This window comes from Chenopodium album, chromosome 4 (assembly GCF_948465745.1).
Source record: "Chenopodium album chromosome 4, dcCheAlbu1.1, whole genome shotgun sequence".
Classification (NCBI taxonomy): Eukaryota; Viridiplantae; Streptophyta; class Magnoliopsida; order Caryophyllales; family Amaranthaceae; genus Chenopodium; species Chenopodium album.
In genome coordinates, this window is record NC_137837.1 from 71,175,561 (window position 1) to 71,200,589 (window position 25,029).

Below are 25,029 nucleotides of genomic sequence, written 5' to 3' on the forward strand. Positions count from 1 at the left end.
TCAGCTTGTACATTAGCATTTTCGCCGATTAAGCTACCTTGAAGCTAATAGCCTCTTCATATTTGATTCATGTGGACTAAAAAATGTCTAAATTTGAACCACAGAGTAGCAAATTCACTTCAAAAGAGAACCAAAAAACTGTACTATTTTGAGCTTGGGAGTCTATCAAATGATTAAAGGGGAAAGTAAATGCTAATTGCTCCCTAAGACTTTCTAAAGTTAAACCATCTTCCATCTGAATGGCACTTTGTATTGAGGTGCATGCATCTTGCAAAACTAATTTTAACTTCCATCACTATTTCACAGAAAAATACTCCAAGCCCTGAACAAAACTTCGGAATTAAGAATATGAATAACGAATAAATATTGACAACCACAGGAAAAATGTATCACTTTACATTTCATTGTGTATCAACTCACTTCCTATCGAAAAAACACAAAAACTGCCTACCAGGCTACCCTCTACTAATCCTATGTAAGTATGTATATAAATGAAACTAGATATTACAACAAAATCAGTACCTTCCATATATATGGCATATTCCCATATTCTTGTGAACGATTTCTGCCCATTAATACTGGATACTACAGGAAATCTGTTAACATAATCAGCTGCAGTAGCTGTCCAGAGAGGAACAGAGGAAGATGAGCCTGTGATATCTTAGTAGCGGCATCATATACCTCAAACATATCCATCCAACCTCCAAGGCTTCTCAGGATGAATTGTGCTTCCATGGATATAGGATTCTCAACATCACAAGAATTTGGATCGTTTCTTTTCTCTCTTCCTCTCTTTTCTGGATCCATTTTCTTCGTAACCATTCTTACCGGTGCTTCCATTCTCTTTGACCTTCCCAAACGATTTTGATTTCGAAGCCTTCCTCTTCTTACCAGAGGAAGAGGGACTACTACATTCGGCATTGCCACCACGAGGCAGTGGTTCTTCCTCATAATCATTGTCAAATTGCCAATTACACAAGATATCCTGCTTCTCATCATACTGTGAATCCAATGCTTCACCAGCGCCTGGAAGTAAATTGTTGAAAGTCAACTCGCCTTTAATTCCTCCCTTTCGTTCCAACAAAACTGGGTCTGGTCTAATAATTGTTCCAAGAATACTTTTATTGGGACCCAAATTCATGATGGTTTTGGTATTTGTAAGCGTCGCATAAGCCATCATGAATGCTGATCTTATCTGAAGAGGGAAACACAACAGTTGAGAATTTAGCAGCAGAGTAATAAGCAATGAGCCAATGACTCACCACTTCGCCAGTACAAAAGATACAAACTATGTTTGAGAGCTCAGCTCAGGATGAAACAGCAAGAGCACTAGAATCAGAGAGTTAAGACATTCAAGCAATCAAAGTTCCAAATAAATACTAGACATGCATCTAGATTCAGCTCACGATGAAACAAGCAAGAGCACTAGATCAGAGAGTAAAGACGTTCAAGCCATCAAAGTTCCAAATAAACACTAGACATGCATCTAGATTCAGCTCACTATGAAACAGCATGAGCACTAGACTCAGTGAGTAAAGAGGTTCAAGCAATCAAAGTTCCAAATAAAAACTAGATATGCATCTAGATTCTAGAGCACCTGTAAGAACAAAGTTATAAACAAAACAGAACTACACATGGTCCTAGAAATAAATTCTAAGATCCTAAAAATAGTCCCAAAAAAAGAGTGCAATTGTACATGAAACAGATGATTCACCAAAATTAATCTAGGTTAATTGCAACCACCAAAGCAATAATAGAAGTATAGCATGTAACAGAATATCTCAATAGTGCTTAATCTGGCTTCTTTGGTTACAATTTCATATTTTACCTGTGCCCACTTACGGTATGGCCATTATTCAATTCTAGAACTTGTAAAAATAATTAAATCAAATTAACAATTAAAATTTCTTCAGTTTGCATTCTTATCATTCAACAAAGTAAAGACACTTTAAAAAGTTGCAAATTTGTTACAGTATAAGCTTGTAAAAACACACTAGAAGGGTTAAGCTCTTAATTTCTATGTGAAGGCATCACAGGAGAATATGCCCCCAAATAGCATCTAATAGGTTCTTTGTCTCACTTGAGTCTTAGGTATTGTTTGGTCGAACAAAAAAATGAGGCAATTAGAACATCATGTGAATTTGAAAATGACAGGTTTGTTTGGTTGGCTAAAAAAAGTGGAAATGCAGGAATTGCAAATTCATGGGAAGTTTCAATTCCCACATAACATGAGAATTTAATTACCAAGCCCCCCCTTGGTAACTCAAAATTCCCATGATTTGCAAATGGCTTAGTTACAACCAAACATGTTTAGCTAATTCCTAGGAAATTTGATATTGAATTGCGACTGTCCATGAAATTTATTTCCTATATCAACCAACATTACTTTAAATATGTAGAAGATATTATTAGAGAGATAATGCAAGGAACTAAATCATATACAACCTCTACTTCATATTATGTGAAACATTTGCTAAAAATGGATGTTACACACTGTGCAATAAATATTTTCTTTCCTTTCAAGTTGTAAGTTCTCTCCATATCTCTCCTCATCACATGTATATCTTTCTCTCTCCATTTAACACTTACAAACATATTTTGCTTAAGAGTCCATGTCAAGGCCTTTGTTGCACATAATATGAAGCGGAGGTAGAACAAGGATCTCAAAGATTCCCAAAGTAGCATCCGTCTTAACCACCAAATAATTTCCCTTAAGCTGGCAATCATAACTTTAAAACAGAATAGAAATATGGAAGGAGCATAATTCAATACCCATGAAAACTGAGCCAAAAGTTAGATGATCGAAAGTCATTTGCTCGGAATTTTGGAAATCAAGAGCTCCATGACATGATAACACTCTCACCACCTATAATGCTTGGACTAAAACAAGTATTCAACTTGGGTATAGATCTGAGAGTGGGCATGAAAATTCTAAAATAAAATATATCAGGACACCTAAGAAGTCTCCAAATTCAGATATGATAACTGTAATGCTAATTTTTGTTCTCACAATTGATATTCATGTGGTCAAAGTAAATACGTTTGACTATAATTTATGAATTTTCATACAAGAAAAAAATGTTACTCATATCATGTATGATTTCATTAGATTCATTAAATGTGTATCTTTGAAAATTGAAATACAATATATTTTTTTTATATAATGTCACTAGAGTGCAATTAGATATTGATGTTCAAATATGTGCATTAGAGACCGCATACAATGCAAGTGAGTAGAGCAAATCAGCAAAATGACAAGTATTAAATAATAATTGGCACTAAAGTAAAATCTTATTAGAAAAGGAATAAAGGGTTGAAGGGAGGAAAAAGTTGAAAAAGGCTGCATAGAAAACTCAAGGGTTACCATCCTGGATAGATGAAGGAGCTGGATGTGCTTATCCCATGCAATAAAAGACAACATTTTTTTTACTCCAATGCCTAAAAAATTTATATCATAATAATACAAAAGCGAAAAAAAAAACCAGAAAATGACCAGGAAAATGCAGAAGGTGACTAAGGGGAGATATGAAGACAAAACAAACCCTAAATAAAGTCACTAAGTCATGATTATTTTCCTTTCTCTACAAAGCACTTAAACGTAATGGTGCCTCCAGGATCCTACCTCAATATTTAAAGCATCTGCTTATTTGTTATAATTACCCAAATCCTCTCATGACATGTACAATAATGCAAGATTAGGAAAGGAATTCGCATGCAGACAATGAACCCTTATTCACGTATAAAACTTTCACTGCAGAGAATTCAATGATAAAAAAAACTCCAGCAGATTAAACAAATCTAACTAATTCAAAAATGTGAGCAAAGAGAAGAACAGAGTTGTCCAGGAAAAGAATATACCTGAAAGTAGTTAAAAGAGTTCTTCCCTATGTCATTTCCAGGTGTCTGCATACAAACAAAAGATAGTGTCTACTGAGTAAAAGGAAAATTCAACTTTTTAAGGAAACTAAGAGAGCTAGCAAACGATTTTTAATCTAAGAGCATAATGCAAAAAAGAAAATTTCTCAAGTGTCGCAAGCACCAAGAAAATAAATATGAAGAACAGCAGAAGTAAATTTGAGAGAACAAAGCGTAAGTTTGACCTGCGGGTCTTCTATTGATATAAGAAATGGGCGTCCCTTAGTTTGGAACCTGGAACACAAACAGAGAATGTCATGTTGTGTAATGTATGGGAAACCATCATCATGAAAATTTAAACCATCAATCAGTCAAATGGCCAAAACTACAAAGCAAAACATGATTCTTCAAAAAGACAAGAGTTTCCAGATAAAAAAGAAACATACCCTTTGCGACTCTTTAAATAAAAGGTTCCTGTTCCATTACAGGACACGCCAACATCCCAAGTGTTTAATCTATGAGCATAGAACTCAAAAAATTTAACCTGTTTGCAAAAAGAAAAATCTGCTTATAACATATGTAGAGAAGCATGCAAATTAACAGTAATAGCTAAGACTCACACAGCTTCAATGTCCTTTAAAATTGATTAGGGAAATAAACAAATCAACAAAAAAGAGAGCGAATTCAATCCCAATTAACAATGCTATCCCAAAGTTAAGATATTGTACAAATCTACCTCTAATCAGTATTCCCCAATAACAAACCATGCATATTTTCCAATACATATAACCTATAGTGAGTGTAGTACTTCCTCCGTTTTTTTTTTTTTTTTTTTTTACTTGCAACACTTCCCTAAAAAGAAAATGTCACAATACTTGCATCACACCATATATGGAAACTTTTCTTAGCCAAAGTCACAAACTTGCCCTTACTTAACCAACTTAAGTTTCTTTAATTAACCCACTTACCCACCCTTTTTAGAGTAATTTTCTCTCTTCTCAAAACCCATACATACCCACCTTCTTTAAAGTAATTTTCTCTCCTCTCAACCCATACATACCCACCATAACCACCAAAATCACCACCACTATTCCCACCATAAAAACCACCCACCTCACCAAAATCACCACCACTTTGTTCGAATACACAACCCAATCCCACCGAGCCACTGAAACCACAACCAAAATCCCACCGAGTCACCGAAAACACCACCCACCTTTACAAATCTCGCCAAAACTACCACCCTTCTCCCCAATTCGCGCTCCTCGCGCCATTTTTGAGGTACACAATTCATCTTTCGAATTTCAATTTGTTTGATTTTAATTGAAAATTTGAATTTTTTTTTTAATTGAATTTGTTTTTGTGATATTACAGAGGAAGAAGACAGGAGTATGAACAAAGTGGAAAGGCTTAGAAGTGACGGTAGCAGTAGCTGCGGGATAAGTTTAAAGCAGTGGGTGGGTAATTAAAAGTGTTAATTGAAGAGTTAAAAGTCATGTGGGGACTTTTGCAAACGGAGGGAGTATTACCTTTTCACATTTAACCTATTTGCAAAAAATAAATGAATTACTTCCTCCGTTTTTTTTTAAATGCAACATACCTTGGCATGCTTTTTAGGAGTTGATTAGAGTAGGTAAACGTGCGGCTTTATCAAAATACTTTGAATACCAAGATTAGACAAGGGTTGGTACTACACGCATGAATTATTCTGATTAATTTGTCCATTCACGATGCTTAATTTCTACCTCAAAGTGTGCCAAGGTGTGTTAATTATTTTTTTTTTTTTTTAAAAAGTTAAATTTTTTTTTTAAAAAAAAAAAAAAAAACAAAATAAAAATAAAAATTGAGAAGTATTAAATAAAACCTATGTCCAGCACCACCATCCATCTCTCCTCTCCCCTGTACTCCAAATAAGCCTCTGAAAAGCATAAAAGTTCATAATTTCAATTCTATATGAGTCACTTTACTTCTCCTCCCTCCTTTAATCAACATATCTCACTAAAAACAGAAGAAGTCTATAATTTCAAAAAGCTACGCTTTAAATTGAATTTTTTTTATGGAAAATCAGTAGAACACACTAACAACCATCAAAAAGCTATCAATCCTCAAATTGAACAACTCCAAAGTTGAAAACTTACAATTTTCAACAAGTCCAAATTCTCTAACCTACACTACCTACATCTCTTAATAAAAGTATCAAATTATCAGTTGTCTTACTGAAAACTTGAGACAGAATGCTACTTAGGCCCTAACCTCTTCACCTTACAAAAATAATACTTAGTAAAAACAATTTAAGTTCAGTAAAATTTATTTCAATTCAATAAAATAATTTAGTTCAGTTAAAATAATTTATAATCTAAAAAAATCAATAACTTCAAAGGACTGATATTAGAGAATTAGTAAAAATAATTTCGATTCACTAAAATTAATTTTCGTTCAATTAAAACAATCTTAAGTTCGGTAAAAATTATTTCATTTCACCAAATATGAGGTGAAGAAAACAAGGCCTTAGATGGAATTTCCAAATTTACTTTTACCCGTGGATGCCTTAGTGGCATTGTAGATAGACCCCGCAATTACAAAATGGAATTTCCTTAATTTCATCAAAAGAAAAAGGATGAAAAATTTAGAATGTCAATTCCAGTTAGGAAATTCGGATAACCTCACTACAGAAGAAACTCGCTTTGACAAACTTCAAAATGATAATAAAAAATAAAAATTTGAAAAAATTAAAAAAAAAAAAAAAAAACAAAAGAACTTGCAAGAAACGGCCACTAAAATTATCATCAATACCATGTGTCTCAACATTCAGAGAAATATACATAGTCCTCATCATTTCAGACTTGTAGCAATTGCTAGTAGATTTTAGTTTATTAAATATAGAAAAGACTGTAAGCGGAATAAAATGTAATAAGGTACATGATTGATACGGAAATCCGTGACTCCCATTCTCTGTAAACAATGAATTAAAATTTAAGAGAGAAAATTGAGATTTCTTATCATCGTAACATACCAATAATATTCCCAAGTTCTGCTCTGGAGACCTTTGGCAGTCATTCACACTCTGTGTATACAATTAAAAGAGGTTAGAAAGTCGATACAAATCATTACAGAAAATTGCAAGTTCAGTTACACAAAAGGCGCTAACTTATAATTGGCTAATAAGTACAAAGAGAAAAAAGTTAGTCTTACAGAAATTACTACCTCTGTTTCATATTATTTGCAACTATTTAACATAATGTGTAAGTAGATAGTGTCTACTCATTACAAATAATATGAAACGGATAGTAGAATAAACAAGCTAAATTTCTTCTTTGGAGTCATGAGCCACAAAAGAGCAATAATACTGAAACATTCACGGCATTCCCTCATACTGTACTAAGGGGGTGTTTGGTTCAAGCATATTAGGTATAAGGTATGGGTTTAGAATGACCAAAACCCATACCTTGTGTTTGTTTCCAGAAATTTCATTTTTCAAACCCATACCTCAAACCCCCAAGGTATGGGTTTTTGAAACCCAGGGGGGAGGTGGGTATGACTCATACCCATACCTTTAAGTTTAAAATTAAAAGAAAAACTATCATTCCTAGATAAAAACCAAATATATGAAATCAAGTATCAAGTTCCAACCCCATACAACCCAGGTTTCATTCCTCATTCCAAACCCATACCATTGTTTGAACCAAACGCCCCCTAATAGGTTTCAAGAGGCAAAACAAATTCTCAAGCATAAGATGGCAATCTCTCTATTTACACTTTAATAATCATATCACGCATATGAGAACTAATTCATTTTAATGATCCAGTGGAGCAGAAATTAAGAACGAATTTGGTGAGTTATTCCTGAAGATGCCTCATTTTCAAATAAATAATGAAAAAGTAAATATTAAAATCCAATATAATAAATATCTTGTTGGTAACACTAATACCAAATTAACAGATATGTAGAGTACATTAGGTTTTAAAAAACAATTTTTCAATTCCTCCCCTGCTCCGCAAAGGATAAATCTGATGTGCTATTCGACAGATCAATAGTATACAGTTATACACTAAGAATGAGGAGTGAACTACGAGCAAACAGAAGGAACAAAGTGCCTTCTCTTTCCGTCTTTCATTCTTGTAATTTTTTTACAATACCAGAAGAGGGGGGGGGGGGGGGGGGGGGGGGGCGGGGAACAAGAGAGTATAAAATATATTCTTATCTAAAGGTGTTCTTCATTTCTTCAGAGATAATATGAAACTTTAGAAAGAGTGATCAAGAGGAGAATGAGGGAGAAAGCTAGTTCAAGGAATCAAATTGCTTCGTTGCTACGCACATTTACAATGGAATCTCTATGGTCTCTCGCACAAAACAATACAACAAATCCTCCTATTCACCAACTCTAAAGATTAAAGTTTCACTTACTCGCAACATAGCAATCAGCATGGCAAGCAGTGCATAAGAGCCAACACCTCCAGAGTAAACCTATAATTGAGCAGAGATCATGAAGTCACATGGAATTTCAACTCCCAAGCAATTGAAAAGAAGTAGACAGCACATTGATGCATAGGTTAAAGTGCAATAATGTACCTCGTTCAACTCTCTCTGCTGCAGGAAAACCTTAAGAATCAAACAGAGAGGCCGCAAGGGAGGCAACCTTGATATTGCATCCTGGAAAATATATTACAAATATATTATTGAGCTATTCATTTTAGACAATAAAAATGATAAATATAGCCAAATCAGTAAAGCAAGAAATAAAATTAAACTCTACGGTAGTAAACGTTGAAAAACCCATCATTGCATCAATTAAATCTTGATCCAAATCCCAATCCCTGAAAGTATAGACACACATGGATGCTACAAGGCGGGGAACCAAATGGAATGAGAAACAGAGAAATATTGGGTTTATCTATCCATTTGTTGCATTCAGGTTGGAAGCTCCCATATTCAACAACAGTCTTTGGTGCCTAAACTGCCTCCAAACACATCCACTTGCTTCACCCACAAGGATAAAGGAAGGACAGAATCCAGATATCTTCCTACTTTATCCATATATAAACACAAGTCTGAACAGCTGAAGCAATTTATGTAACAAAATAAATCAAATTCCAGCCAAACAGAAACCCAAAAATGTCACATCAACCAATTATCATATAGAGAACTCTTTCGGTACACAGCCAACCATTGAAAGGCTCCAAACATTAAGATCACCATTCCAGTCTGTATCTTCAAATTGTGCAATTTATCAAACAAGAAATGTACGTCCCAAACTACCTATTTCACAGAATAGTGCTACAATCTGAGGAGACAGACCAAATATTTTGAATATTTTAATCATAAAAATGGAGGCAGCTACTTAAATAAAAAAGGTTTAGAGCTCATCAGATTGAATTTAGCTAGTTTTAAAGAGATGCTATTTACTTCTCCAAAAATAAAAAAGGTAATTCAGAACAAACTACCTATTAGTTATCGAGGTTTGAAAACAACTGCCTAATAAGTGTGTTTATTTAAACAACTACCATTTATCAAGTCTTGATTCGAGCAAAACTACAAAAAGACAGATTTCATTAGCAGCTTCCATCAATAAACTTCACTTAAAACAATTTCCCTCCCATTTCAAAATCTTCTTCTCTTCACAATTCCAACAAACTCCATTGAAATTCAAAAGCATTTACTCAAAATCCACCATCTTTCAACATTCATGCAGCAAATTGAAAACCTTGGCAATTTTCATTTTCCGACATAATAAAATAAAAAATCTCGGAGGTTTCAAATGGGGGTTTACAATTGTTGAGAATCTTGAGATAGTTATTCAAATCTTTAGATTAAGATTGTCAATTGACAGTAATAGTTCTATTCTTTGGATTAATCATTGGGAGAAACTGTTCGATTAACCCATTGCAATTTACAATTACCGCAAAAATTGTAAACTTTTGTTCATTACTTCTGGAATTCAATGGAAAGAGGGTAGAAGAAAAAAGAAAAGAGAGAGTAATTACGTAGAAGATTTGAATAGTGAACATAAGTTTTAACTAATAACAAGGACTAATAGGTAGTTGTAAAGGATGATTGTCTTAATATGATAGTTAAAAACTGCAAATATTATGATTTTTTTTATAAGAATAGCTACATAATAGAATACTGAACTTTCTATGAGAAATAGGATTCACCAACCTGGATATACTCAGCAGCTTTGGGACCATTGTCAACATCAAAACTACAACAGCAAAAATCCATTAGATTCCAAAGCAGATGAAGATATGATCAAGTAAACACTTACAATCCAAATTTTACTAATCAATTCATTTTCACATCCAGAACATTAGGATCACATTGTACTTCATTGAAGTGGCCAGCACGTTTTAGTATTTTACTTTATTGCATACACCTCGACCATCTTTTCTTCTCGTGTTTTTTACTATTTCCCAATCAAGCTTTTCACCAACTCTCTTTTACAACATAATCAAATAACTTTTTTTCCAAGATAAGTAGACTGATGACTTGATATTTCAGATGATTACAGGGGAATGGCTTGAGTGGTGAAGGTTTAATTTCCAATTCCTGAAATTAATGCACTAGACCTCTCCAACCACCACCCCTAATTTTCCTTCCTATGAAACTATTGGAAGTCATTTTGGTAGCCTCAAACAGAATATTTCGATCATTCCAGCCCACATTTTTATTTTAATTGGTAAAACAGAATAGTACATTAAGCTACCAAGAGGGTGTTAACTTTATTCAAAAGGAGGGTTACAATAAAAAAAATAAAACATCATGCCAGTGACTCAATGCATCACTTAGAAGTCTCCTAAAAGGAAAAATGAGTAGACGAAAACTCAATCCCACAATCAATAAACAGGACCATCGCCACAAAGTCAAGATATAATTGATCCACAAGTCCACACCCAAACCAGGATTATAAGAGGGGCTCATACACTTCCTTATGATGATCCACTGATTCCTTTACATATATGCTATGTTACTCAAACTCACCAAAAAAGTGTCACACTCACCCATGTCCAACACGAATGCATCGAGTTTGGTGAAATGAAATATCCGTGTAAAATAGCATCCACAAGTACAATAACTATCTTCACCAACATAATCAGCAAGATGCAGATTGTAACCCATATTTATTAATACCACAAGCAACCTCAAAATTTCCAATATATCATAATCAACATTACCAAAAAATTCCCTAAACAGCTACCATGCCTACCACACATAGATGATTGGATGTAAACTTTCTTTCAAACCATATTCAGAAAAGCAATATCATTTATGACACATAACAAACATAAAATACAGACAACATCAAGAGCCTTTGTGATAATATCCAAAGTCAAAGGCTAGTCATTTTGTATACTTTAGATGGGTAGAGGAAACTGAGGAATCAAATTAAGAAAGAAAGCAAAAAGGAGGCTTTCAAACAGAACAATCCAGCCCTCTGCAGAAATTACCTTGTCAAAAAAAAAAAAAAAAAAAAAAAAAAAACACTATTGAGTAGAAACCAGAACAAAATAACTGAAGAATATTCTCTTGTGCATGATACTCCCAAAACCCAATTGAAGACCAAGGCTAGTACAATAGAACACACCCCACCAAAAAGACAACAGAATATCTATATAAATTCTACAGGGCAAAACCACAACCAACTAACCACATACCAGGAATCTCGAAAAAAAAACAGCAGTCAGCCAGAAGCTCTAGAATTACATATTAACTCCCTCTATAGTACCCAACACAAACATGGAAACAATGCTGCACAAGCCTTAGATAGCTTCCAGGAAAAAGAAAGTCATACAATTAACAAGAGATAAACATTTCTTTCCCTTTTTCAATAACTTAACTCCTGAAGCAAAACCAGCCAACGCATAACGTGCTTTGCTATTTGGAATCCTCAAAGGTGCCAGAATTGTTAAAAATATTTGACAGATCAGAGTTCTTTTGAATGTTTTTCGATTATAATCCATCATATCCAAGCGTATACAGGTAGCAAATAAAGGTCATTCAATTACAAAAGAAGATGAATATCTCAGTAGAGAAAATATTCTTCTCTTCTGAAATTCCCATCAACAACAAGTCCTTCCATAATAAGTGACTGCCATTAAAAGCTGGTAAGATAAAAGCAGCCACAAAATCTTTTAATAAACACATTACATGAATAAAAACTAGGAAAAATTGAAAAGAATAATCCCACCTTTGGCACTTCTTCTCAAAACAATCCCACCTTTGAATAATTTGGGAATAATCCCACCTTTGCCCCCCATCTACTAAAAACAATCCCTTGACCGGTTTATATCCTTGGTAACTTGTTAAAGAAGGTGACTTGCCACGTGTCACATTCTTATTGGTCTTGTTATTATTTTTAAATAATAAAAATAAATAAATAAATAAAATCAGCACCCACCTTCCCCTTCCTGTTCATCTTCCCTCTTCCTGATCCCCCACCCGAACAGAGCACACCCACCGTCACACCTATGCCGGAGCAGCTCCACTTACAGCAGCAATAACTCCCCGTCCACCATCGTTCACGCCTCCTTCCAAAACGTGACATTCTTTCATAGCTTCAAGCCTTCAAGTAATTTAATCCCATCACTGCACAAACTCATCACCATTTATTTTCTCTTTTTTTTTTATTTTAATTCTGACTCAATTTTCCCCCCAATTCCTCTTTCCAATTTTAATTCAAAGAGGTAGAAAAATCAGTGGAAAAACCGGAGTAAACTACACCGCCCCACCTCCCGTCCCACTCCCCACCCCCTTCGACAAACAGCAGCCCTCTATCCGCTGCCGATGAACAACAAACCTTCCCCGTCAACAAACAGGAGCTTCGGTGTCATGGTTAATTTCGGGGTCATGGTAATTGTTTAAGGTGGGCTTTTGGCGGGTTTCGAGGTGGGGTTTGGGGCGTTAATTTGATGCTGTTGTTGCTGTTATAAGTGAGGTGGTGAAGACGGCGGCGGCCAGGAAGGTGGATTGAAGGGGTTTTTTGGGGTTAAGGTGGGGATGAGGTATGCCGGTCTAAGTGGGTGAGGTGTTCGGAGGAAGAAGGTGAGGTCACGTGGTGGTTATGGAGTATTGGTGGATATGGAGGAGGTGGTGGTCAACTGGTCATGTGGCTGCCATGGAAGAGGGAGGTGAGAGCTGGGAGGAGAGGGATTAAAAAAAAAAGTCAAAATAAAAATAAAAAAATAACCTGGTAAACAAGTAGTAGGTAAACGGGATTGTTTTGAGCAGATGGGGGGCAAAGGTGGGATTATTTCCAGATTATTCAAAGGTGGAATTGTTTTGAGAAAAAGTGTCAAAGGTGGGATTATTCTTTTCAATTTTTCCTAAAAACTATTGAAATTCCATCATTAATAAAACTGTCATATTTTAATCACTAAATTTCAAAAGCCTTTATATTGCATTACACACAAGTAAAGAAACCAGGCAAAGTGTTGTGTAACAGATGATCAGGGCAATGAAGTTAAAAAAAGATATTTAAGTCTTAGAATAAAAAGTTCTAGGTGCCAACAATACAGAAACGGCTTGATTCACTTATACAATAATGCCAAAGTCAAACTCTTGGTCGGTAGCGGTGATTTGCATCATAATGCTAGGACTTAGCTAAAAACAGAGGATTGTAGTAAAGAAGAAACAGAGAAAATTTAGTAAACAACGGATATTTTGTATTGAAGATCAAGGCAATCAAGCAATACAAATGCTCTTCATTCGAGAGGAAGAGAATCTCTCCAAATTCATTCACTCAATAATAATTTTCATAATCCTCTCTACAAGCAGAATTCCTTATTAAATACAATTAGCCATAACAAACTAACTGCTTAGGGAATATTAAACTAGAAACGGAATTACTAAGTTGCCCTTAAGGCTAACAAACTTGTAACAGAAATTCCAGCTCATTCTTCCAGCACATTCAGCCATTAGATGCAGCTGATTTAGTCTTCCTTCGAGCATAAGTGAATTGCATAGCAGGCCTGGGCTCAACATTGGGCTGATGCCTTGCAATACCCCCTTCCCAAAGATTCACCTTGTCCTCAAGGTGGAAGTGAGGGAACCTGCAGTCAAGTTCAGTGAAGTCCTCCCAAGTTGCTTCCCAATCAGGCAGCCCTTTCCATTGAACCAGAACTTCTGTAGCAGCCTGAGTAGTCCTCACTCCAAGAACGGCTTCTGGCTCCACTTCAAGCACCAACTCAGAAGTAAGCTGTACAGGCAAGGGAGAGGCCTGATGTCCTGTTCCTATGGCTTGCTTGAGCTGGGAAATGTGGAAAACAGGATGAATGCGAGCTGTAGCAGGGAGTTCAAGCTTGTGAGCAACCTCCCCAATTCGTTGAAGCACAGGATAAGGACCATAATAGCGCGGAGAAAGCTTCTCATTCAACCTTTTAGCCAAGGACTGCTGTCTATATGGTCTAAGCTTCACATAGACCAAATCCCCAACCTGAAAGGAACCATCTCTTCTGCTCCTATTCTCATACTGCTTCATATAAATCTGAGCTTTGGTTAAATGGAACTTAAGGTCATCTAAAATAGCATCCCTCTCCAACAACTGATCTTCCAATGAAGAGACATTAGTGCTACCAGGTATGAAGCGCAACAAGGAAGGGGGATCCCTCCCATACACAGCCTTAAAAGGAGAGCACTTGGTGGCACTGTGAAAAGCAGTGTTATAGCAGTATTCTGCCCAAGGCAGCCAAGTAGCCCATGTCTTGGGTTTCCCATTGACAAAACAACGCAAGTAGGACTCCACACCCTTGTTCACAACCTCAGTTTGGCCATCGGACTCAGGATGATAAGAGGTGCTCCGTTTCAACTGAGTGCCTTGAAGCCTAAATAGTTCCGACCAAAAAATACTCAGAAAGATTTTGTCCCGATCAGAGACAATAGAAGAAGGCATGCCATGAAGACGGATAATTTCCTTGGAAAAATTTTGAGCCACGATTTGAGCAGTGAATGGATGCTTTAAAGGAATGAAATGCCCATACTTGGACAACCTGTCAACCACCACAAGGATTGAGTCCCACCCCAAGGATTTGGGCAATCCTTCAATAAAGTCCATGGAAACGTCCTCCCAAATTTTGTCCGGAATTGGTAAGGGCTGAAGTAACCCGAGAGGAGAGAGAGTAGAAGTTTTATTTTGCTGACAAACATGACAACATCTGACATAATTATAGACATCCTTCCTCATGCCTTCCCAATACCATTCCCCAGCCATTCTCTGATAAGTCTTAAGGTCTCCAGCATGACCACGGTGAGTCATGAAATTCTTTTAGAAACAAGGATATAAGCTCAGAATTCCTCGGAAGCACCACTCTTCCCTTGTACTTCATAATTCCTTTCTCCAAAGAAAACCATTTTGGAACAGCCTCCCCAATCTGCAATTGCGATATCAACTTTTGCAAGACTTGATCCCTGGTAATGAACCCACAAATAACCCCCCAGCTCAGACCACATGTGCTAATTACAGCAGAAAGTTCAGATGAGAATTGACGCGATAAAGCATCAGCCACCTTGTTACAAGGGCCAGGTTTGTAGTGAATTTCAAAAGAGTAACCCAGCAACTTACTCACCCATTTTTGATATGCTTGCCCCACCTCTCTTTGTTCCAACAAAAACTTCAAGCTCTTTTGATCGGTTCGTACCACAAATTGTCTTCCTAGAAGATAATGTCTCCATTTCTCGATAGCAAACACGATTGCCATAAGTTCTTTCTCATATATGGGCTTCAACCTAGCACGCATCCCCAGAACTTTGCTGAAGTACGCAATTGGGTGTACTCCCTGGAGCAACACAGCTCCTAAACCATGACCTGAAGCGTCTGTTTCAACAATAAATGGCCGAGAGAAATCAGGCATAGCCAAGATAGGGGCCTGAGTCATGGCTGCCTTCAATGCCTCAAAAGACTTAGTAGCCTCTTCTGTCCAACCCCATCCCTCCTTGCGAAGCTGATCAGTTAGAGGGCTAGCTATCAAAGCATAGTTCTGGATGAACTTCCTGTAGTACCCCGTAAGCCCCAAAAAACCCCGGAGCTCCTTAAGACTTTGAGGTACAGGCCATTCCAACATAGCTTGAATCTTGGATGCATCAACTCCAACCCCATCTGCTGAAATTACATGACCAAGGTAAGCCACCTTAGCCTTCCCAAACTCACACTTTTTAAGGTTAGCATAGAGGTAATGTGTAGCCATTGTGGACAGAACTTGCTGCAAATGCTCTCGATGCTCTGTCATAGACTTGCTGTAAACAAGTATATCGTCAAAGAAAACTAAGACGAACTTCCTGAGAAATGGTCTGAACACGTCATTCATTAATGACTGGAAAGTGGCAGGGGCATTGGTGAGGCCAAAGGGCATCACCAAAAATTCATAATGACCCTCGTGGGTTCGAAAAGCAGTTTTATGAACATCCGACTCCTTAACCCGAATCTGATGATACCCAGATTTAAGATCCAATTTAGAAAACACAGTAGCACCAAACAATTCATCTAACAATTCATCAATTACAGGGATAGGAAATTTATCGAGAATAGTCTCTTTATTCAAAGCACGATAGTCAACACAGAAACGCCATGAACCATCCCTTTTTTTGACCAAAAGCACAGGACTAGAAAATGCACTAGTAGAGGGCTGTATTATACCTGCAGCAAGCATATCCCTCACCAACTTCTCGATTTCATCCTTTTGATATTGCGGGTATCTATAGGGACGAACTAAGATTGGGTTTGCTCCACTCTTCAAGGTGATAGAATGATCCACCGACCGTTGAGGAGGTAGCCCATTGGGCATTTGAAACACCTCTCGAAACTGAGTTAGCAGAGGTTCGAGAGCTTCTGGAAATGGCGGATCCTCCTCCCCCGATCCTTCCAGGTAATTGAACTCCAACAGAACACCATGGCCAGCTTTGGGTATGGTCTTTACCATCGCCTTGAGTGTGATACAAGATCGTCCCAGCTGCGGATCACCCCTCAAGGTGACTGACTCCCCTCCCGCCTAAAAACGCAATGTCTGTGTTTTCCAATTAGAAGAAATTGTCCCCAATTTTTCGAGCCATTGAACCCCCAAAATAACATCAGAATTACCCAATGGAAGAACAAGGAAGTCCTCCCTGACCACGAGTCCCTGCAGCTCCAACAACACCCCAACGCAAACCCCTTCTCCTTGTACAGCAACCCCTGTTCCAGCATGACACCAAAACTCTTAGACTCCGTAATGGGTAATTGTAAGTGGTTCGCCGCCACCGTTGAAATAAAATTATGAGTTGCACCAGGGTCCACCATCACAACCACCTTGCCGCCATTGATCACTCCTTCCAGGCGCATAGTTTTAGGGCTGGTAATACCCATGACCGAGCAAAGAGACACACCAGGGTCAACCGCAAAAGGAGGAGAGAGTGGCGGAGATGCGGGTGCTTCAATTTCAGCAGCCGCGAACTCACCCGTCTCGCAAGCATCCCCGTCGCTGTCATCCACCGTGAGCAACACACTCAGTTCGCGGCGGCGGCAGCTGTGATTTAAGTTCCATTTTTCATCGCAATGGAAAAATAATCCCTGCTCCCTCTTCTGCTGGACCTCCTCCGTTAACCGCCTTATTTCTCCGGTGGTTTTGGAAAGTGGGGTGATGGTGGCGATTCTGGGAAAGGTGGGTGTTAGTGTTTAGGTTGGGGTTTGTGTTTTGGTTCGGGTTATTTGGGTAGGTAGTTTGTGGGTTGGATCTCTAGGATGGGTTTGGGGTTCTCCAACTGGGTAGGCTAGGATTGGGCCTTGGTTTTGGGCTGAGCTTCAATTTCTCCTCAATTCTCATGGATAGCTCCATTGCCCGATCCAAAGTAATCGGATCTAAGATCCGAACCTCGACCCGTACATCCTCCCTCAATCCATTGATATACTGCCCTTTTGCAATTTCTTCAGGCACCCCTTCAATCGGAGCTAGTAGTTCAATGAATCGGCGACGGTAGTCGGCCACCGAGCCGGTTTGCTGGTGAGCAAGCCACTGCTCATGGAGGGTGCCCGTGGCGGTGGTGCGGAAGCGACGGAGTATCAACTTCTTCAAATCTTCCCAAGTGAGTAGCGGGTGGCGCCTGTGTTCCCACTGGTACCAAAGCAGGGCGTCGCCGTCGAGCGCCACCACCGCAACTTCCAACTGATCTTCAGCCGACAACCGATAAAAATGGAAGAAGCGTTCAGCTCGGAGGATCCACCCATCTGGGTTCGTACCATCAAACAGGGGCAAACCAAGCTTTCTCAACCTCCAACTCGATTGACCACCATCACCAAACTCCAGACGGGGTTGCGCACCTGCGAACGGGTTGTCCCACTGATATGGTGGTCCATTTCCCAAGGGAGATCGGTTTTCCGACCGATTCCTCTCTGCTCCAGCACCAAACTGGGCAGTAAGGTCGGATTTGAGCGCTGCCCGGTGATCTCCTGTGCCACGCGGCCAGGAACTCCGGCAATCTCTTGCTCCAATAAATCCAAACGCTGCGCATGAGTCAAGCGAGCCATCTTCTTCTCCGGTAAGAATCGCAACTGCTCTGATACCAAATTTGCTAGGACTTAGCTAAAAACAGAGGATTGTAGTAAAGAAGAAACAGAGAAAATTTAGTAAACAACGGATATTTTGTATTGAAGATCAAGGCAATCAAGCAATACAAATGCTCTTCATTCGAGAGGAAGAGAATCTCTCCAAATTCATTCACTCAATAATAATTTTCATAATCCTCTCTACAAGCAGAATTCCTTATTAAATACAATTAGCCATAACAAACTAACTGCTTAGGGAATATTAAACTAGATACGGAATTACTAAGTTGCCCTTAAGGCTAACAAACTTGTAACAGAAATTCCAGCTCATTCTTCCAGCACATTCAGCCATTAGATGCAGCTGATTTAGTCTTCCTTCGAGCATAAGTGAATTGCATAGCAGGCCTGGGCTCAACATTGGGCTGATGCCTTGCACATAAGAATCTCAGTGTTGGGAATATTGAGCAAGTATCAACCATATAAGGCAAGCCAGAGCGAAACTCAACATAAAAAACACTATGTTCTGCTAAACAGCACCCCTGCCCCCTATCACAAGCACATCTAATTATTGGTTCATACTCATTTTCACATCAAACAGCATAAACACACACAAACACTCTGACATACCAGATCCAAAACTACCAACAGTAAAATACAACCAAGCATTACACAAACCAGTTCACACACTCCCAACATTAGAGGACAACTAAGCAATAGGACAGCACAAACAGCAGAAAATACTGCTACAAAACAAGCTTTCACATTCTAGTCTGCCTAAAACCAATTGCTGCTCACAAAAAAGCAACACATGAGCAAGAAATAGAAGACTACTCAAGAGAAGATAAGTAATTAACCAAAAGGGAAAAGAAAAAGGGGGAAAAAAACAGAAAATGGGAAGAAACCAGTAAAAAACAAGTAAGGTACACAGGAAAAGATTTACCCACAAAACTTACTGTATTACTGCCCGAGCAGTATCATACTTTCCATTTATTTAATTAAGAGGTAAGTCGAAACTCGAAACGCAAGATTAGGTTCAAGATATATAGTGAGGGCAACAAAAAAGTAATCTAAAACTTGTAAATAAAGACGAGAAGTTTTACAAAGAGATATTGACCCCACCTAATGTCAAATGCAACATCAGTCACCTTCTCCAGAAATTTAATAATCGGCACCCTAGCTTTACCAATCACCTGAAAATCCATTCACAGCATGTTAAATACTGTGTGTCCAGTATACATAATAACGAAATTACAAATTGATAAAGCAAATTCCAATTTATAAGAGGCACTCTAGTTAATAAAAAAAAATGGAAAATAATATTATGGGAAATTCTCTTTGGTAAACTCCAACTTTCTAATTTTCTAAGTGGTAAACATCCTTAAAATTTATTATCAATGGTAAACCATAGTTATCTTTAATAAATCATTGGTAACACTAATGATATAATTAATTGATTCCTTAACCATGGTTAGCTCAAGTAAGTTACTATTTTACAAAAACAAAAAAAATAAAATAAATAAAAATAAATAAAAATAAAAATAAAAAATATTTAAAAACCCAAACTCCTCTCAGACCCCCTAACCACCGGCAGCCCACTCCTTGCCGCTGTCCAGGCGCCCACCTCCTGGTCAGAGACGCCCGCCCTTCCCCACCATGACTGGCGACATAGCCTCCCCCTCCCCTACCTAAAACCACCGGAAAACCCAAACCAAAACTCCCAAATCCCCAACCCGAAACCCGTAAAAAAACCCTCCCCCAACCACTTTGAACTCCGAATCAGGCCCTCCCCCACCCTCGAAACTTCGTAGCCTAGGGTTTCGAGGGTGGGAAAGGGTCGGATTTGGGTTTTAACCATCAGAAAACCACCCAAAACCACCAGAAAATCGAAACCCGTTTGGGTTTGGTTTTGAAACCCTAAACGATTTGGGTATATCTTGGTGTTTTGGGGTGGTTTTAAGGGATTGTGAACTAGGGAAGAGGGTCGACGGGGAGGTTCACTGGTTTTCGGGGTGGTTTGGGGTGGGTTCGTGGTCGGTAGTGGGGCGGTGAAGATTGAGAGAAAGAGAGGAGGAGGTAGGGGATCGAGATTGAGAGAACGAAAGAGAGGAGGAGGAGGTGGGGGATCCACGGCCGACGCACTGGCAAAGGTGGAGCTGGGCGCCGGCGTTGGTGAGGGAGAAGTGGATGGTAGCCGCCGGCATTAGGTGCAGCTGTGCAGGTGGCTAAGTTGGGTAGGGAAGGGTTTGGTTTTTTTTTTTGAAATATATTTTAATAATAATTTAATTATTAAAAAATAAAAAAAAAAAAACTAACTATAGTTAAGGATTTTTATTAATATAACACTTATCAATGGTAATCAAAAATTTAGGTTTACCATTGATAATAAATTTTAAGAATGTTTACCACTTAGAAAATTAGAAAATTGGAGTTCACCAAAGAGAATTTCCCTAAAATTATTAACAAAATTTTAGAAAGCACAATTTCACAAAACAATTTCCTTTTTGAATCGGAGAATGAAACAATACTTCCCCCGTCCTTTAATTATGGCAACATTTTGACTTTATACAAAAGTAAATGTTAGTATATAATAATTTGTTGGATTAAACTCAAGAAGTTGACCCAAGGGGGGAAGAAGAGTCCCGGTGAGCTAGAGACTACATAAAATTATCCAGCACCTTGACAGAGAGAATCACTGAGTAAAGTGAGGTGATGAGTGGACCTGTCATACAATAGGATTTGATAAAGTATCACCATGTTTGGGCTATATTTTGGCCAGTAACTTCAGGGAAGGATCAAATGTTTGTTTAGGACTCATAGCATTTATATCCAGGTTTGACCAGCCAAAGTACAGATGTTAAGACGCCCATTCTCTTCCTTTCTTTGAGTAGGACAGATGTAACCATGGCATTGTAATATGCAAAATGTGTCTCACAAAATCGTATCATAATAAAGATTCATAGCCAGATCCAATCATACAATTGACAAATGAGTCCAATAAAAGTCAGGCTAGATCCATGGATACAAATAGCTCATGATGACTTGTTTAGGAACATTCTCATCATCTCATGATCTCATTTCTTTCCCTTTCATAGTAAGTTTTAATGTAAAGTATAAGACGAGTATGTGTCAAGTAAATAGTGCAGAGGACAAACCCACTTTTCTCAAATCAATTTCATTTTGGGTTGGTTTATGGCAGGTCTACTTAGTGGTGAGTAACATAGTTTGATGGCAAAAACAACAAGGCATTGGTTAGAAGTTCAGCACCAGTGACCAGTGTGTTAGGGATGAGAAGGCAGATTAACAGGTATTTCGAAAGAAGCAGACTTGAGTCATCTATGTTCGAAAAAAGAACCATGTATTTCATGCACATATTAAAACACTAAGCCAGTAGTTACATCCAAAAGTTCACTACTTAAAATATATAAAAGCACGTGAACCTTTTTCATGTTTCATAAAAGGCTAGCACATAGGAGAAAATTGTAATCATCCATTGGCCACCAAAACCAATGGGAAGCTTATACCAATTACTCTTCCACTCCCTCTAGCTACTCGGCTCCCAGATATTCATCCTCGATTAGAACTCCCAAGATAATAACTTGAAAAAATTAAGAACAGACTAACTTAAAGGCAAATGTGCCATGTAAGACTTCAGTGACTACAAATCCATTCTCCAGATAAAATGATACCGACTCAATATCCTTGCTCCTTTACAATTTAGCTCATTGAGTGTTTTCCAAATATTAATAATGATCTCAGATAACAGTAAAACAATACCACGACTACTCATACCATTACATTTGTGCTAAATTCTTGAAATGGCATATACCTGCATCTTTTTCGCAATACCCTTTTGTGACAATGCCCTAGACAGAGCTTGTAAGCCAATTTGTGGAGTTTTGATATTTGATTCGAGAATCACAACCTGCAGTTAACAAGAAAACTTATGTTAGACGTATATAAAAAAAATTTAACGCATTACAGTCATACAGCATAAATAAAATAAAAAAATATAAATATAAATAAAAAATAAAAATGGTTCCTATTAAACGGGGACAATTTTAATTTATTTTTTTATCTAGCTATAAGAGCGAATTCATATATTCCTAGCCCCTTGTGGGGTTATAGCTTGTGTGAGGCCAAATAATTTTCATGAAGAATCCCATGATTATCTTGTAAAATTTGCAATATTTCCTTCAAGCTTTCCTATATTAGATGGGATACAGCTATGAAGGGGGTAAGAGGAGAAGAAACAAACACAAAACAATTTAAAGGCAGCAGTGTTTTTGAAGATTTAAAAATAAACACAAAAATACTGCTGCCTGTAGCCCTGTTGCTTCATTCTTGTGGTTCGATGTCTCCAGTATTCATCAAACCACGATAATAAAAGCAACAGGACTACAGGAGAAATCAAAAACAATACCTAACAAAAACAATAACAGAACATTATGTCAATTAACAGACAGGAATGCAAGTTAAGCAAGGAAAAAATTGATAAGAAACCTATAAGTTGGTAAAACACTTTGAAGGCATAAAAACATACAGAATCAGTACACTTAACAAGCGTTAGAAAAAGAAAAAAAAAAAAAAAAAAAACACCCATTCAGACCAAAGAAATTTGCAAATCCGCACACACCCTTATATTAACCCCACTCCTTCACCCCCCCCCCCCCCAACCCCCTCTCTCTTTCCCCCATAACACACACCCATGACCCACCCACCCCTACCCCTGAATAAAAAATAAAATAATTAAATAAAATGAAACTGAAAAGCTTGAGTGATTTATAAAGATAGGAAATAGGTAGTGGATGGACCTGAAGTAAACAGTAAACAGCAACATGGAGTACATCACAGCTCTAGTGTTAGTCTATTATATAGATTGTTTTGAATGATCCACAAAATTAGGCTTTACTCGAGCATACAGCTGACATCTTATCTCATAGGAAAACATACTAAGAATAAGTTCTCTTACATTACATATTATCATTCTTCACAAGATTAGCCCAAAAGGCACATATTAGTAAGAATGCTTCACTAGATTGGCTAAATAATATAAAGTATTGAATTAAAACAGCAAAATAAAATAAACTGAAAAACTGAATGGCTAAAGGAACTAAGCCTGAAAAAAGGAGGCAACATACATACATCAATGTCACTTGATGGCAGATAGAGCCCTGTTCTATATGAACCGAAAACCTCTACCTGAAAACCAATAGAAATAATGAACCACACTTAGAAGATCTGTAGGTGCAACAAAAGAAAAAAAAAATTAAGGAGGCAAAGCCATTTATGAGAGTCAAAAAATACCCTGCAATAGGGCCATATATATTTGATAACATCAGATACACGTTCAATAGCTGCATTGCGCGCTGCAGCTTCTTCAGGAGTTGGGGAGAGAAAATCACAGAAGTCCAGGATCTCTGCGAGGCCAAGTCAAAGGTCATATTATACGCAAATTCTCTACTCCACTAAGTATACAACCATAAAAGTATTTCAAATTTAAAAATGTAACACAGTACATAGCACTCATACATTCAGAAAGTTAAAGTCTTTTTTTGCTTCTTTTTTTTTTTCTTTTTTTTTTTTTTTTTTGTGAAAAAGAACCTGGTTTCAATAACAGAGTGGAGGCAAAACAAACCAGTGGGGGAGAAAAGTTAATTGTTTTAGGAGCTTATTAATGTAGAAAGAAGATGCAACAAAACTTGGTCCTTCAATAACAGAGTGGAGGCAAAACAAAACAAACATATTATATTCATTGCTCATTATCTAAACTGCTAAAAGGATCCTTAACTGCCATTCCTGTTGATAAAGATGTGACCCAAATATTCTTATTTATTACAAGAGGTGCATGCCTTAGTTTCTTCTTAGCTCTAGTCCTTCAACAAGTCAACACAGCTTGTCAAATCAAGGACTAGGTCCAGGAAAGCAGCAGACAATCAACTGGCAACAGCAATTGCACCAGACAAGTCCAAAATTCTAATCCCATTAAATAAACTACACAAAATTCACAAGTGACCTAGAAGAAGACGCAATGTCATTACATCAATTTCAGCAATATTTTCTTGACCCTCATATTGGCTATAGGCTCAATAGCAAGTTCACTGACCTTTCCGCCTATTTAGCAAGGAAAATAGAGAATGAATAAAAGGTTGCAGTGTAGTTTTGCCTTCATCAGCTGATCAGCCATCAGCATTCATCAACTACTCATAAATTCACCACCATAGTAATTTACCTACATAGCCTTATTGGGGAAAAACATGGCCAACAAAGACCAGGAAAAAGCTTGCAAGAGGCCCCTATATCTTTCTCATTGTAGGTAGAGATCTCTTTCAAGAAGGCAATTGATTTCTTGGAGTATGACATGGAACAAGTTTGATTTCCAAAATCAGTACATTTCCTTTTCAGTAACCATCACCCTAAAGATTTCTATACAAGTACACACTTAATTCAGCCTGTCTTTTTAACTTTTTTTTTTTGGGGGGGGGGGGGGGGGGGGGGGGGGAAGCAAAAATCAGCACAGGGATTTTTTGAAAAGTGTATAGACAAGCCATAACTGAGCATCTTGCTTGGAAATTTGGGAACTATAGTTCTAAAACCTTGAGCTCATATTCTGCCCACAATAGTAAATCAAACACGGTTCGAGGTAAAATAAAAGGGAAAATCATTAAAGTAG

General features: G+C 37.6%; 1 protein-coding gene across 1 annotated transcript in view; it reads right to left on the reverse strand.

Annotated features, from left to right (window-relative positions):
• Nucleotides 1–347: 347 nt before the first annotated feature.
• LOC145627208 (uncharacterized) overlaps nt 348–25,029 on the reverse strand; it is a 30,216-nt gene continuing 5,534 nt past the window's right edge. The window contains exons 2-13 of the mRNA XM_081679603.1: nt 23,664–23,776; nt 23,502–23,558; nt 22,186–22,281; nt 19,479–19,549; nt 10,013–10,055; nt 8,426–8,506; nt 8,261–8,320; nt 6,869–6,919; nt 4,302–4,399; nt 4,101–4,149; nt 3,859–3,903; nt 348–1,195 (exon numbers count right to left, since the gene is read on the reverse strand). Of these exons, the coding sequence (XP_081535729.1) occupies nt 755–1,195; nt 3,859–3,903; nt 4,101–4,149; nt 4,302–4,399; nt 6,869–6,919; nt 8,261–8,320; nt 8,426–8,506; nt 10,013–10,055; nt 19,479–19,549; nt 22,186–22,281; nt 23,502–23,558; nt 23,664–23,776 (1,205 nt within the window). The 3' untranslated portion in view covers nt 348–754. The remainder of the gene's footprint in view (nt 1,196–3,858; nt 3,904–4,100; nt 4,150–4,301; nt 4,400–6,868; nt 6,920–8,260; nt 8,321–8,425; nt 8,507–10,012; nt 10,056–19,478; nt 19,550–22,185; nt 22,282–23,501; nt 23,559–23,663; nt 23,777–25,029) is intronic.